The 13,156-nt window shown below is 39.4% G+C and overlaps 1 protein-coding gene across 2 annotated transcripts in view; it reads right to left on the bottom strand.

The window, feature by feature from the left end:
• Positions 1-13,156, bottom strand: part of stard13b (StAR-related lipid transfer (START) domain containing 13b) — a 71,740-nt gene that overhangs the window by 53,265 nt on the left and 5,319 nt on the right. Inside the window, exons 1-2 of one of the 2 annotated variants that reach the window (XM_042414366.1) lie at positions 7,312-7,592; positions 4,739-5,810 (exon numbers count right to left, since the gene is read on the bottom strand). In XM_042414366.1, the coding sequence (XP_042270300.1) occupies positions 4,739-5,707 (969 nt within the window). In that variant the 5' untranslated portion in view covers positions 5,708-5,810; positions 7,312-7,592. Of the gene's footprint in view, positions 1-4,738; positions 5,811-7,311; positions 7,593-13,156 lie in introns of those variants that run through there. The other variant, XM_042414367.1, reaches the window with a different exon arrangement.

Here is a 13,156-nt window from a genome sequence, read left to right as displayed (position 1 = left end):
AAACTGTCCATTCAGAAACTTGTAGACAACATCACAGACAGCTACAGTACGTCCATGTGCTTCTACAATCAACAGTTCCCTGATGTTGAATGCCTTCACTTCAATTTGAAAAATGAGCTGGAAGGAAATATAAAAAACCCAGGAGAGACCATCACTCACAACCATCAAAACAAACCCAGAACAACAAAACCATCAATTCATTTCCTGCAAATAAACTAAAAACCTGAGACTGAACCCGTTACTGTCAGTCACTTCTGAGTCATTTTTCCATGATAACATTACGCCTCTCAATGCACAAACATTTCATTGAAGGGACGGGTCAATAAATGTCTTGATGGGAAACTGCCACAATGTGTGTGACAGAGTGTGGTCCCTGTCAGAAGGGTTTTGATAAAGTTTTGAAATATCTGAAAATAAATGAGACACTCTGTCACTACAAGATAGAGAACAGAAATAATTTGAGTTTAAATGAGGACAGGCCATCCTTGTGACTTAATTAGAAAATGTTTCTAATGTCAATCGATAGACTTGTTTATTTTCAGCAACAGAAAAATACCATTCAGATTAAGAAATCACAGTCTTGTGAGTTTAGTTAGTAACGCTCCTTTGTAAATACCTCATAATTTCACATTTGTGCGGTAATTATTATGCTTTTCTTTAGTTAGGAACATAAACATGTCAAGATAATTCTCCATGAAGCCGTACATCACAATTATATACAAATGTAGGCACTGACAGTTAATATTTACTTGCATTTGACCTAAACTCAGAGGAATTAAGGGACCAGACACCAGACGGTCCATTCACCCTGCTGACCACCCAGGGTCAGCTGACTGACCCAGTACTGGGAGAAAGTTCCTTTTTCCACTCAATCCCAGAGGAATGACCTACGTAAATCTGGACAATCCCCTGCTGACCTCTGAGGCCTGAGGAGTCACCTGGGGTCAGAGAGAGGAAAAAAAAAACTTCCCTTCTCTGCTGTGCCCTGCCTTCCAAGTGTGGTGCTGCAGGGATCGTAAAACGTTTGACATGGGATCATTATGTTTAGACAGCATAATCCTCTGTGTCTGTCAAACACATTAAAAGGCTCTCACTTATTTTCATATTTTGCATTAGTTGCTGTCACAACTTAAAACTGACCAGTAAAATGTTGTGACCATTCCAGGAAACAGAAAAATTGTGTCCTGCATGCTAGAGTTCACCCTATAGGTACAACAGAAGCGGGACAAGAGTAATGTAGATGAATTGTTGCCTGAACATTTCTTTCCATGTAAGCTTTGTGCTTCCAGTTCAAAGAAAGAAAATGAACAGTGAATCCGGGAAAATCCTCCCACATACTTTTACAGTTTTCTTTCTTCCAAAATATTCTCCGGGGAGCTGTATATCACATTCATCACAGATTAAGGACAAGATAGTCTCAAATTCCTAGTACAGTAAAGATGCATGAATTCTATTATTTTATTTAATATGTGTAATTTGATGAGTGCGTATTTAAGAGTGTATTTCTCTTGATGAGATTAATTTACAACACATGATGATACAATGACACAACAAAGTTTTCTTTATCATCCTGAGATCAGCTATGTAGCCATAACTGATAAGTGAAGCATATCTTTTCGCAAGATAAATTAAACTGGTTGCCCATGAATGAAAAAATTTGAAAAAAATCAATTCATGCTCCACAAAGTTATGCTTATTTTTCAATCTTCCCTCTAATCACAATTTTCTGTCTTGAAAATTACTGAATAATTTTACTTCTGGACTAGAAAATGATATAAATGAACTTGTCATGACTTGTAAGTGATGACGAGCAGTCACAAGTAGACTCGTTTTGTGTCATGGGTTCACAAGCTAAAAAAAAGTTGGAGATCATGGAGTTAAAAGACATTTGTTCCTCCTCAGATCAAGTGGAAGAAAAAAAAAAACCCAAAATATTTCTTCCAGCCTGCAGGAAAATCACTGAAAACGTATTTTGTATAAGAAAAGGAAACGAAGGATGCTGAAGACCTTGTGAGCCGGACTCCTAATTAACCCCCGGAGTCAGACAAACACAAATGCAAGAAACAGATGCCTCATTCTGGCACATGCTCGAGCCAAATCTGGAACACATTCACACTGTCTCTTTTCAGTGACATCCCCACAAGGTGCTGTTCAGGAATGTGGGCACTTCTACTTAGAATGAGACAAATTCCAGAGAAGGCTTGACGCTCAAGTGAGACACTACCCTTGATTCATCTCTTCGTGCCTTTCTCCTCGATCCGGCCCCGTCAATTGTGTGAAGTCCTCACACCATGGCAACTGGGCTGGTATGAGTCAATCCTTTAGATAAATGCATTAATGTTATCTTCTGGGGACAACAAAATGTGAGCTGACTATAACTTTATCAGCGCAAATTGGCCACATTGTGAACACCAACATGGCGGCTTTGACATGGAAATGAGGAGTTAAGTGTGTGAGCTCTGGGCTCGGTGCCTAGTCTGTGCCACCCACAGAGAGTGCCAGAGATCACCATGGAGGTATCCAAATGTATCAGCCGGTCATGCGAAAGGGCAACGGCTACCTGGCTACTTCGAGGAATAAATTACACTCTTAATATCCTGCGATGCAGAACAGCAACTGAACACAGTCATTCTGTATCCGCAGAATGGAAAGGATAGGTAAAGAAAGATGTGTATTTTTAGGGGCATTCGGTCACAGATTACCAAAATGATGCAGGCAGGGGGGAGTCATGAGAAGACACACTTTGGAAACTCTATGCATATAGTGCCCTCATATGGTTAATGCTAACAACTGCATTCATATGCTGTTCAGAATTGCATACTTTTGTATTTATAATATCATACTTTGGATTGTTGAGGTTGTTCATGAATAATAAAAACATATGTGCTCGTTAATGATAAATACTGGTCTTAATGCCCTAATTATTCTGCTTTAGTATAATTATTTGACTTTTGGGTGCAGCTTTTTATGCAGAGATTGTTGGTGAGTGGATAATCTTTGTGTCTGTATGTCTGTATATATGGAGTCATATGGAACAAAGGAAAGCACAGTGAAGTGATAAGTAGTTGAGGAAAAACAGCTTCTTTTCACTAATATTTTCATGTGAAATCAATGGCAGCTTGTCACATGAAATTTGAGTCTTTCTTACAGTGATGCCCACATCACAGACCATATGATAACACAGCATCTGGCGTGACGGCATGAGAAGCACTGACCTGCTGTCTTTTGATAATATTTACAACAGGCTCCCTGGATTCCATACATTCTTCCACTGTTCTCCAAAACAACCTATTCAGAGCAGAGTGTCATTCTGCACATAAAGCAGCAGCATTACCTCAACAACTTACCCAACCGACAGACAGAGAGGCTAATCTCCAACAGCCGTTTACATGTGCGCTATTATCTGCAGACTGTTTGGAAAAGCATGACAGTTATGTGCAATTGGACATGTTCCCTCCAGTGGTAACGGAAAACATATCTAACAGTGAACATATTCATAAATGTCCGTATGAGACTTTAAAAGGGCAATAAAAAGAAGGGATGAGGGGTTACAGGAAGGTTGCAACCAAGGTCGGGGTAAAGGTTGTGTGAAAAGGAGACTGAAATGTGCCTTGACTTGCTGGAGAAAAGGGAGCCGTTCAGTAATGGAAGGCTAAGTTCAGTGCTAATACGAGCTGCAATGGGCTCTGTCAAAACACTGCTGCCTACTGAGGGAGTGGAGAGAAAGCAGAAGCTGTTTGCATTCCTTCTGGATCTGTGTTTCACCAGAACAAATGTGAAGTCATTATACTCCTACATTCTTATACCAACTATGCATTATCTCACAGTGTAATGATGTCAGCTGCTTGAAGCTGGCAAATATGGACATTTACACTCTGGTCTTTTCCTTGTACGGACCATAGACGGTGCCACTGAAAATACTTCTTTTTTTTTTTACAAAGTTCTTTGGATTTCTATATCTGTGTTTTTTCAAGTGCCTTTAATTTATTAATTTTCTCTGCAGCATTTTTCTGATCTGATTTGATTTATTGATTGGGACAGTGTGCAGTTTTAAACATTAAAGATGCACTGCACCAGAGTTAGCTTGAAGTTGTGCTGTTGTATGTTTTGATTTGCATCCCCCACAATCAAAACATACAACAGCACAACAACAAACAGTACAAAGCAAAAAAAAAAAATTTTTTAAATGTTCATTTCCTTGATTGAATTTGAATTTATTACTTTATCTGTTACTGTGTTAATTTATTTCATTTTATTTTCACTTGTGTGAATATATATGAAATATGTGAAAGACAATTCATGTTTTTAGCTCACTTCAAACACCATGGCACATGTGATTAATTTACCTACAGACATGTGGTTTTTGGATGTTTCTTGTCATAAATGGACATGATGGAGGCACATGGTTATTGAGATATTGTGAAATGTAAGACATCACATGTAAAGAAAACATTTTTTATGTTATTTTTTGTAATTTGATGTGATTTAGATTTGATAATGATTATTTCTAATTATGATTTATAATTCATCATAATTTCGCATGTAAAATATATTTAACATGAGCTTTTTTGTAAGACATTCTTACATGTTTTAACCTTTGTTTTAAAATCCCTCTGTGTTTGAACGGTGCTATAAAAATAAACTTGCTTTGCTTATAAGTCAGTGCCTCTAGTTTCTTGACATGAGATAAAATATGAATATCAATGCAGTGGCACCAGTGAATAGTTATGCAGCATACCTCCTTACTGCTGGTCTCCTCTTCTGCTTCATAACCACAGCTGTGGCCCATGTGATCAATTTCTGCTTGTGCACTCACAGCACCTCTCCTCTTTGGGTTGTCTTTGCCATTGCTCCTGTGTCTGTGATTGACAAGGAGCTCTTTATTCTGAGGAAGCTCTGGGAACACATCTTCATCATCATCATCACCATCACCACGATCATCATCCTCCTCCTCCTCCACCTCCTCGTCCTCCTCCTCCTCCTGTGAAGACTCTCCGTCGTCAGAGCTCTCATTGATAAAAGTGTGGTGGTTGCTGTAGTCTGAGAAGGTGATGGAGCTCGGTTTGTGTTTCACAATGCGTGGCAGATCCAGGACTCTCCGGCTAGAGTCAGGTACAGTCTCAGTGACAGTGAGGGTAGGAGAGGAGTCCAGATTGGGGGTCATGCATGGGTCCTCTGGACTTAGAATGACATGGCCATTTGTCTCTAACTTCTTGAAGTCTGTTTTTACACATTCACAGTTTAAATCTGCTGTCTGACCTGGATGAAGCACCTGGTCACACTGTTCTTTTGTGCCAGGAACAGGAAGCGTAAAGTTGCTACAGCAGTCCTCACTGGTGCAAGGTGATGTGGACACAAAACCTTCTTCATGAAGCTCAGTGGAGGCCAGTGGGCTCAGGTCCAGAGGTGCATCCCCAGGAATGACTGACACTTGTTCAGGCACCTGAAGGCACGCAGCCTCTACAAATTCAATGTTGTTATGACCAACACAAACAAAACTCTTCTTCAGCTTGGCTACATCGTGATCTGGCTCCAACGGCAAGCAGCTCTGGCCTTCAGGGAGGCTATCATTCCCTCTGTGGTCTGGTGAGCCATTGGCTGAGAGAGCAGAGCTTTCTGAAGACACCTCCTGTGTGGACAATTTGTTTGATCCTAAATCTGTCCAAGACTGATGTCCCTCCAAATTCACCACAGGTGGAATCTCCATTGTTGTTTTATTCTACAGTTTCTCATAATTTAAAACATATATCCACAAGTACTTGTGCTTGATGTATCGGAGGGCCATGTTCTATCCAAGAGACTCAGACAACCTGAAACAGGAATGAAAATACGTGAATGGCATGTGATACATGTGATAAGCATAGAAACCACAACAAAAGTAAAACAAGATGGACTATACATACTTCTTCACGTGTTTCTGTAAGCCTCTGTGTCCTGTGAAGATCAAAATCTCAGTAGAGACACAAAGTTTGATATAAAGCTTTTAAATCCAGCTCTGAACCGCTCTGAGTACGTGCCATCCAGCAAAGAGTTTGCTGTGAAATTGAACATCTGGCTCAGGCTGAGCCGTTCAAGTCTGGATCTGTTTCACCCCTGATCGTGGTGACATCACTGCACAGAGGAATCTGACTGCTCTTCCCCAGTCAGTGATTTACTATGCACTACACCATTCATCAGGACAGAAGATGTCCCTGGTCCACTGTGGTTAACATCCCACTCACCCCTTCATTAAGCCCTTCTTTAGAACACACCTTGGACAGATGCGATACATCCGAACTACACATGGAAAAACAAACACTTCCATTATTGTGCTGTTTCAGATGATTATCAGCTTGTTCAACCACAAAGACTTTCCTCAGGAGATGTTTTCAGACAGTGCAACTGAACCAGAAACATCCAAAACAAACATAACCTACCACAAATGTTGTTTGTACCTGTTTATCACAAACAACATGTTTTTCCACTCTTCTTTTCAACAGAAAAACACTTGATTGTATGGATGGACCAGAGATTCTTCTAGAAAATAATACTTCAGAGCATTTTATAACATTTGCTATGCAGATACATACAGTTCATTTGTATGAATTTTGCAAACATGGATATCTTCTGTCTCTGTGAGAAAGCTACAGTTGGCAGGGCCTTTACCATGGCCTTGAGACACTTGACACACACCCACGCGCACACAAACATGCATACACACATGCAAGCAAACACACTTGTTTGCTTTTAGGACACAAGCAGATAAAGCAAACTCAGACAAGGACAAAATCTAACTGGGACTAATCTGACACGCAAGATGGAAAGCTGGAAAATCATGTATACAGCATGTATGTATTATCTACTCCATACAACATGACAAAACTACATAATAAGTGGATGAAATACTGTATAGTGGCTCTTGTAAAACCTGTCCCTACATGGTGAATGTGAAGTGAGTGTACAGGAGATTAGGGTTCCCTCCAAGAAACCCCTCTTTTAAAAAACACTATGCAAAGAAGGTCTCATTATTCTCAAATGAATGCTGAGCAGATTTAAATGAAGGGAAGAAGTCAGAGAGTGAAAATGAACTCAAAGTGTTGACTCTCAAGACCACAACTTATTTAGAAGAGTGAAAAAAAAAGCATCCAGTGCGAGAATTTTCAACAGAAAAGTCCTGAACAAGTCTTCTCTCATACAAAACAAACTATAATATAACTGTCTTAACTCCTCTAGATAAGAAGAGAGAAATTGAGAGTTATCATTTGTTTGTATATAAGCTGGTACCAGTCATCACTGAGTCAGCTTTAGTGGAAAACAAAACAAAAGACTCACCTGCTGAGTGGAAAATAGTCGTCTGTGTCGTCCAAGCAGTGTCACTGAGATCATGGCAAAATAGTGGCAGTGAGGCTTGTTACTAACAGAGACAGAAGGTTGGACAGCCCCTTGCAGAGCCACACTTATGTCCCCATAGGCCTATTCTGCTAAAAGGCAAGCTTGTCATCACAGCTATCACCCCCTCCTCCTCTAGCTTCCCCAGGGGGGCTGCAGGAGCGTTCAGCCAGCAGAGACTGAACCATTCAGAATATGCGTAAGAGCAGGGAGAATGTGTACTTGTTGGGAGATAGAAAGGGGAGGAGAAAGGAGGGAGAGGGGTGGGTGGTGGGGGAGAGCAGGAGTAGTTGGCACTCTAAAAGAACAAGGTGAAATGGGTTACCAGCCCTCACAAACAGGCTGTGAGGAATGGTTGGCTTCACGGGCCGAGCAGTGCAGAAGCAAGATGAACCGCAGCCATGACCTATCGCTTCCAAACACCGGGCTGAGGAATGCTTTCAAGTAAAAGGGGAAAGCTGTGAAGCACAATGATTTACTGGAACATATTACAGATATAAGGTGATATTTTTTGCAGGAGGATTTGATGCTGAACTGAAACCCAAAGAATGTTTCCTCAAGTTTTTATTCAACACTAAAAATTGCCAGTAATGAGTCTGTATTAGACAGTGAGCCAATCTGCAGTGTAGGAGTCACATTATAAATCATGAAATGAAAGGATGCTTCCTGGTATGTTAAGGCAAAGTTATCTTCATTGATACTTTATTCACACCTTGTTAGAACTGAAAAAAGCAAAAACTGAACTGAACTTGAACAACCAGACATAATCAAGGATATGATTTGTATTTTTTTTAAAATTACATTTCAACAACAAAATCAACACATGCAGAAATACGAAGCAAAAACAACCCACCACCTTAGAAATCAAAGCCAAACTTTTCCTTAGTAAACACAAGTCCTTTTGTGATACTGTGTGAGTTAAAAAATACATGTAATAAACAGAAGAGCCACATGAAGTATACCACATGTATGGATTGTGAGTAAAAGTGAAAGTGAGAGATGAGTATGGGGAGTAGACATGTAAGGGGCATGTCTGAGCGTTTGCTTGTGCATTGGCTGAGGACTTGTTTATGCTGCCCCTGGGTTGCCTGATAGGACAGGAGGGTTGCAGAAAGAATTTCTGAGTTCACACTCTGTAAATTGTCCTTGATTTTATACCAATGGGGGGGGGGCTTCGTTCACTCATGCATTCATTTGTTTGTTTCTTCACTCCTTCATTCAATCTCCTCACCAGGAGTGAAGTGGTGAAGCCATGGTCACAAATCAACACTTGGACTTAGTTTGACCTCTGGCCAGGGGGGAGAAAATGAGCACTGACTGACTCCTCTCATTCACAAAATACTTTGAAATCTGCCCATGGCTGAGATTCTTTCTCAACAATGTTTCAAAGCTTCCTCCTGTTTTTGGTTTTTACAAATATTCTTCAGCCTCCGCCCTACGCTGTAAATACATGCGCATTCTAAATAAATGTCCCCATCAATGAATCATTGTCCCACTTCGGACAATGACAACTACACACAACCAAAGGGAAGATATTCTGTACTGAACAATACACTGAATTATCTGGCAAACTAAATTAAATGAAAGAGGGAGAATTATTTTGATATACATTGTAGAATTCTCCTTAAACCTTAAACTTATTCATTCCTGACACAGCAGCAATTCGACAGCAATAAATCCAATGTTTAGACAGAGAGATAAGGTGTATGTGTGCAAACTTTTAATGTTTCCTGATCTTTTGTTCGGAGTGAGTGACATTCCTGATGTCCTTGTTGGGTATCTGTGTTTACATTTCTCCTATTGTGTGAATGGTTATATGGAAAGGTTACCGAAGGCAAAGCAATAGGTTTGACTCAACTAGGCAAGTAGAATAACTTGATCAGAATAATTTCTGACAACCAAAACATGTTTAAATCAGTTTATATGATCAAAACAAGTTAACTCATTAAAATCATTGATAGGTTTTGAAATCTATGGAGCAACTGGCAGGAAACGTGCTGTGGACTTCTTAGAAAGATGACAAATCAAACAAAAAGAGTGGAGGAGACAGTAAGAGTGCATGAGAGCAGCAGAGAGAGATCAATACATGATAATTCTGAAAGCAGCTTTTTAAATTACAGTCACAGAGCTGTGTTAAATGAATTGGAAACAAGACAGGACAATTTCTTTGCAGGTGAACAAAACAAAAAGTGCAAGAGAGGAACAGAGAGAAAGAGAAAGTGTCTGTCCCCTGTGCTGGCTCTTACAGTGAAAATTTTTTGGGAAACACCAGCTTGGCTGAATTTAATGAATAGCAGCTTTTTGTCTGCCCGATCTATCTGAGCTGCGGAGGTGAACAGTCCAAGGCCACTGGGAGTGAGAACGGTCCGGCTCAAACGCAGCTGGATGTTCTCACAAGCTAACCTGAGAGGCCCTGTCTGCCCCTGGCGCTGATAAATAAAAAGAAAAAAACAGCCTTGTTGGTGTCCCTGCAAAAAAAAAACCCCACTTTGCTTCCACATGAGAAAGAAGGTCGAAATAAAAAAGGAAACTGTCACTAGCACGGCTGAAAGATTTTGTCCTGCAGTTTTTTGTATGTTATGTCAAGTCTTTTATAAGATCCCCAGTCTTGTTCGGTTGAAGTTGGATATTCTAAATCAGCATGTTTTAAGACCGTATCTATATAAATTTACATCACACATTTTCGATCAACTTGAAGGTGCAATATTTCCATGAAAAAATGGAAAATGCTGTCAAGTATATATGCTTGATTACCAAAAACCTCTAAAATAATAATAAAAAAAACTTTCAAGGATGTTTACCCTGCTTTTAATAAAACAAAAGCTCTTGTGGGTCAGGTGGGTTTATGGTCCAGGTCCAACCAGTGTTTGGTGGCTCCTGGAAGCTGCCTGACATCTTCTTTGATCCATAATCTTCATATTTGTTTGCACTATATCGTCGATCTGTTTGTCCATATTGTAATTTTAGTATTGTTATTGTTGTCTGTCCACTCTGTACGTACAACATCAACTGAATGTGTGACCGTACTGGAAGAGGGATCCCTCCTCCCACTTCTTCTTGGTTTGTTTGTTTTTTTGGTGTTTGTCTTTATCCACACTGCGGGTCTAAGGATAAAGGAAGTCGTATGTTGTACAATGTCTAAAGGCTTTTAAGGAAAACTTGTGGTTTGGACTTTATACTATGACTAATATGACTCTCAAACACAAAGTATATCTATATTTGCAAATTAACATGTGTCTGCCTGTGAGTCAATGTCAGCCTGGAATAAAAACTTTCATCTCCTCGTTATCGATTCTCAATGTTACTTTTGAACTATACAGTCATAAAGATGTTTCAAATTAAATGGAAACAAGCCAAGGTTTTTTTTTTTTCTGCTGCTAGTGAACAATCTGCAGCAACTTCCCGCTGCAGATCACCGCTATGTCAACTATGTCAAGACAGGACTGGGGGGACGTGGACAGCTTGCCAAAGCAAACTGCCAGAGATGGCAGGCATACCAAGGCCCGGACGCAGATCCTCAACAGGCGGAGTAGCTCAGTGCAAACCCCTCCAGAAAGAAGCAAATGTGAGTGTAAGAGGATATTACTGTTTGCTTTTGGCTGATTTACAGAGCGATAAAGATTATAATTTCCCAGTCTGTTCACCATTCAATTCAGCTGGAAGAGTGTAAGAGATTGAAAATGACAGAGTTCATGACCCAATCACAAAGGAATTGCAACACCTGAGGGTACAAAATACTCTTTCGATGAATTATTACTCTTAAAAACAGGCCACAAATGTATGCTTTTTGGTACAAAATCGAATCCATTAAACACATTTATTTCTATTTTTAGATTTTGTTCTCATTTTATATCATACAAAATATGACAGTTTGACATGAGCAACATACTGACTCAAGCTTGTGCAAGATATTTCAGCTGAGTACACACAGCCACCTGATACACTGTAAAAATACTCAAGACACCTCAGTGCTGCAAATTAACTAGTTGTTCAGGGTTACACTTACTCTATTTGACATTGGAACTGCTTACAGATCTTTTTTTACTGTACATGTTTGAAAGTTGTATATTTAGTCTTTAACCCGATGGCATTATATTTCACTTGAATATATTTAAGACAATATTCTTAACTAATATTTACTTTGGGGAATTCATATAAAATAAATCATTATAAGATCTGGTGAAATTTGGAGTTTGAAAGACAATTCTTTTAAAAGATGGGGTTTCTACCCAAAGATGTTGTCAATACGCATTATGGGAAATGTAGGATCCAACATTTTATGGAGATGAGTCATATTATGGAATAAAAGTCAACATATGTTCACATATAACTGCGAACCTTCCTTTTTCAATCTGACACTCAGGAGAAAGTATGAAAGTGCAATATTCATCGCTGGAGTAAACTTTACCTATATTCACTACCACACTTAATGACAGAAATCTCTGCTAACTGCCTGCTAAAGCAAAAGAGACTGACAATAATAACTAACAGAGGAATCTGTGAATGTGTTGAGCATAAAGACATCAGCAGTGTGTGTTCACTTCATCAGTAAAACAATAAAAAATAAATGATCATTATTCAAATAAAGAAAATCAGATACAGGCAAAAAGTTTCAATGCTTTACAAAGAAAAGTGTGAGTCACGCTGAAATATTGAAATGGTTCAAATGATTATATGTTTCTGTGCATTCATTTTACCAAAACTTTCATCTTGACTGAAAACATTCGCTGTATAACCAACAACTGAATGCATAATGGCTTGTGAAATAGTTTTACAGTGTAGGTGGAGAAACACATAATGCGCTGTCGTTTCTACAGCCATCTCCTCTCTCCCTCTCTCCCTTATCAGCGGTATCAACACGGCTGTCAAGACGGGGCAGACGTACTGAAGTGTCTGTGGTCTCCACATGGCATGGTAAGATTAAAGTGAGGGGAAAAGAATGGAGCCAGCTGTGTTGCTGAAACATGTGGCTGTATGGTCACAGGTTTTGCCTGCCAGCAACGCAACATGTTATTGCTGCACAGAACAAGAGTGAGTCTGTTAAGACAACAAACACTGTGATGACATGAAGACAGCGTTCAAGTACATCTACAGTACGGACGATAAGTTTTATCTGCTCCTGCAATACTGCGATAAAAATCACAACATGCTGCATTTATTTCTAAGGATAGTGTTTGTGAAAGCATCAGAATTTAATATGAGTGTTTTTTTATGCTTTATGATAATGTTGCATGCAGCACTATTATGTAACATGAACCATACCCAGCTGTGGGAAACAGACGAGTACAATACAAAACGTAAACATCATTTGAAAACATTCCAGCAATACCACAGTCTAACTCAATATCTCTGCTGCTTTTCAACTCCCCTACGAATTCCCAGCATACCACAGACCATAGGCAGATGTTCTGCATTATCACTTCTCTCTGCAGTCCCACTTTGTCTCTATCTCAAGGGCTGATCAACTCATCACAGAGTTGTTGTGTGCACAAACATAATGGCCTGTATTTTCCTACTGCTCATACTGTGTCACTATTTAGTTCTTGTCAGAAATAAAGTCCTTTTAGTGTTTGAAACATGTTTTCATATATTGTCTCTGTGACCAATCAAATCAAATAGGACTAGTATAGGATATGGACATGATCTCACAGAAATCCAGCATATTTCAGCATATTTTCTCTCTGGTCATAATATGAAAAGATGTATGAGTAGAAAAAAGTGTTTTTCAGAATAGAGCAGCTGTTTAATAGCTGCACTTCAACCAGATGATGAAGCCAAGAATGATGAG

Source organism: Thunnus maccoyii, chromosome 6, assembly GCF_910596095.1.
Source record: "Thunnus maccoyii chromosome 6, fThuMac1.1, whole genome shotgun sequence".
NCBI classification, from domain to species: Eukaryota; Metazoa; Chordata; class Actinopteri; order Scombriformes; family Scombridae; genus Thunnus; species Thunnus maccoyii.
This window is presented reverse-complemented; position numbering and strand designations above follow the sequence as displayed.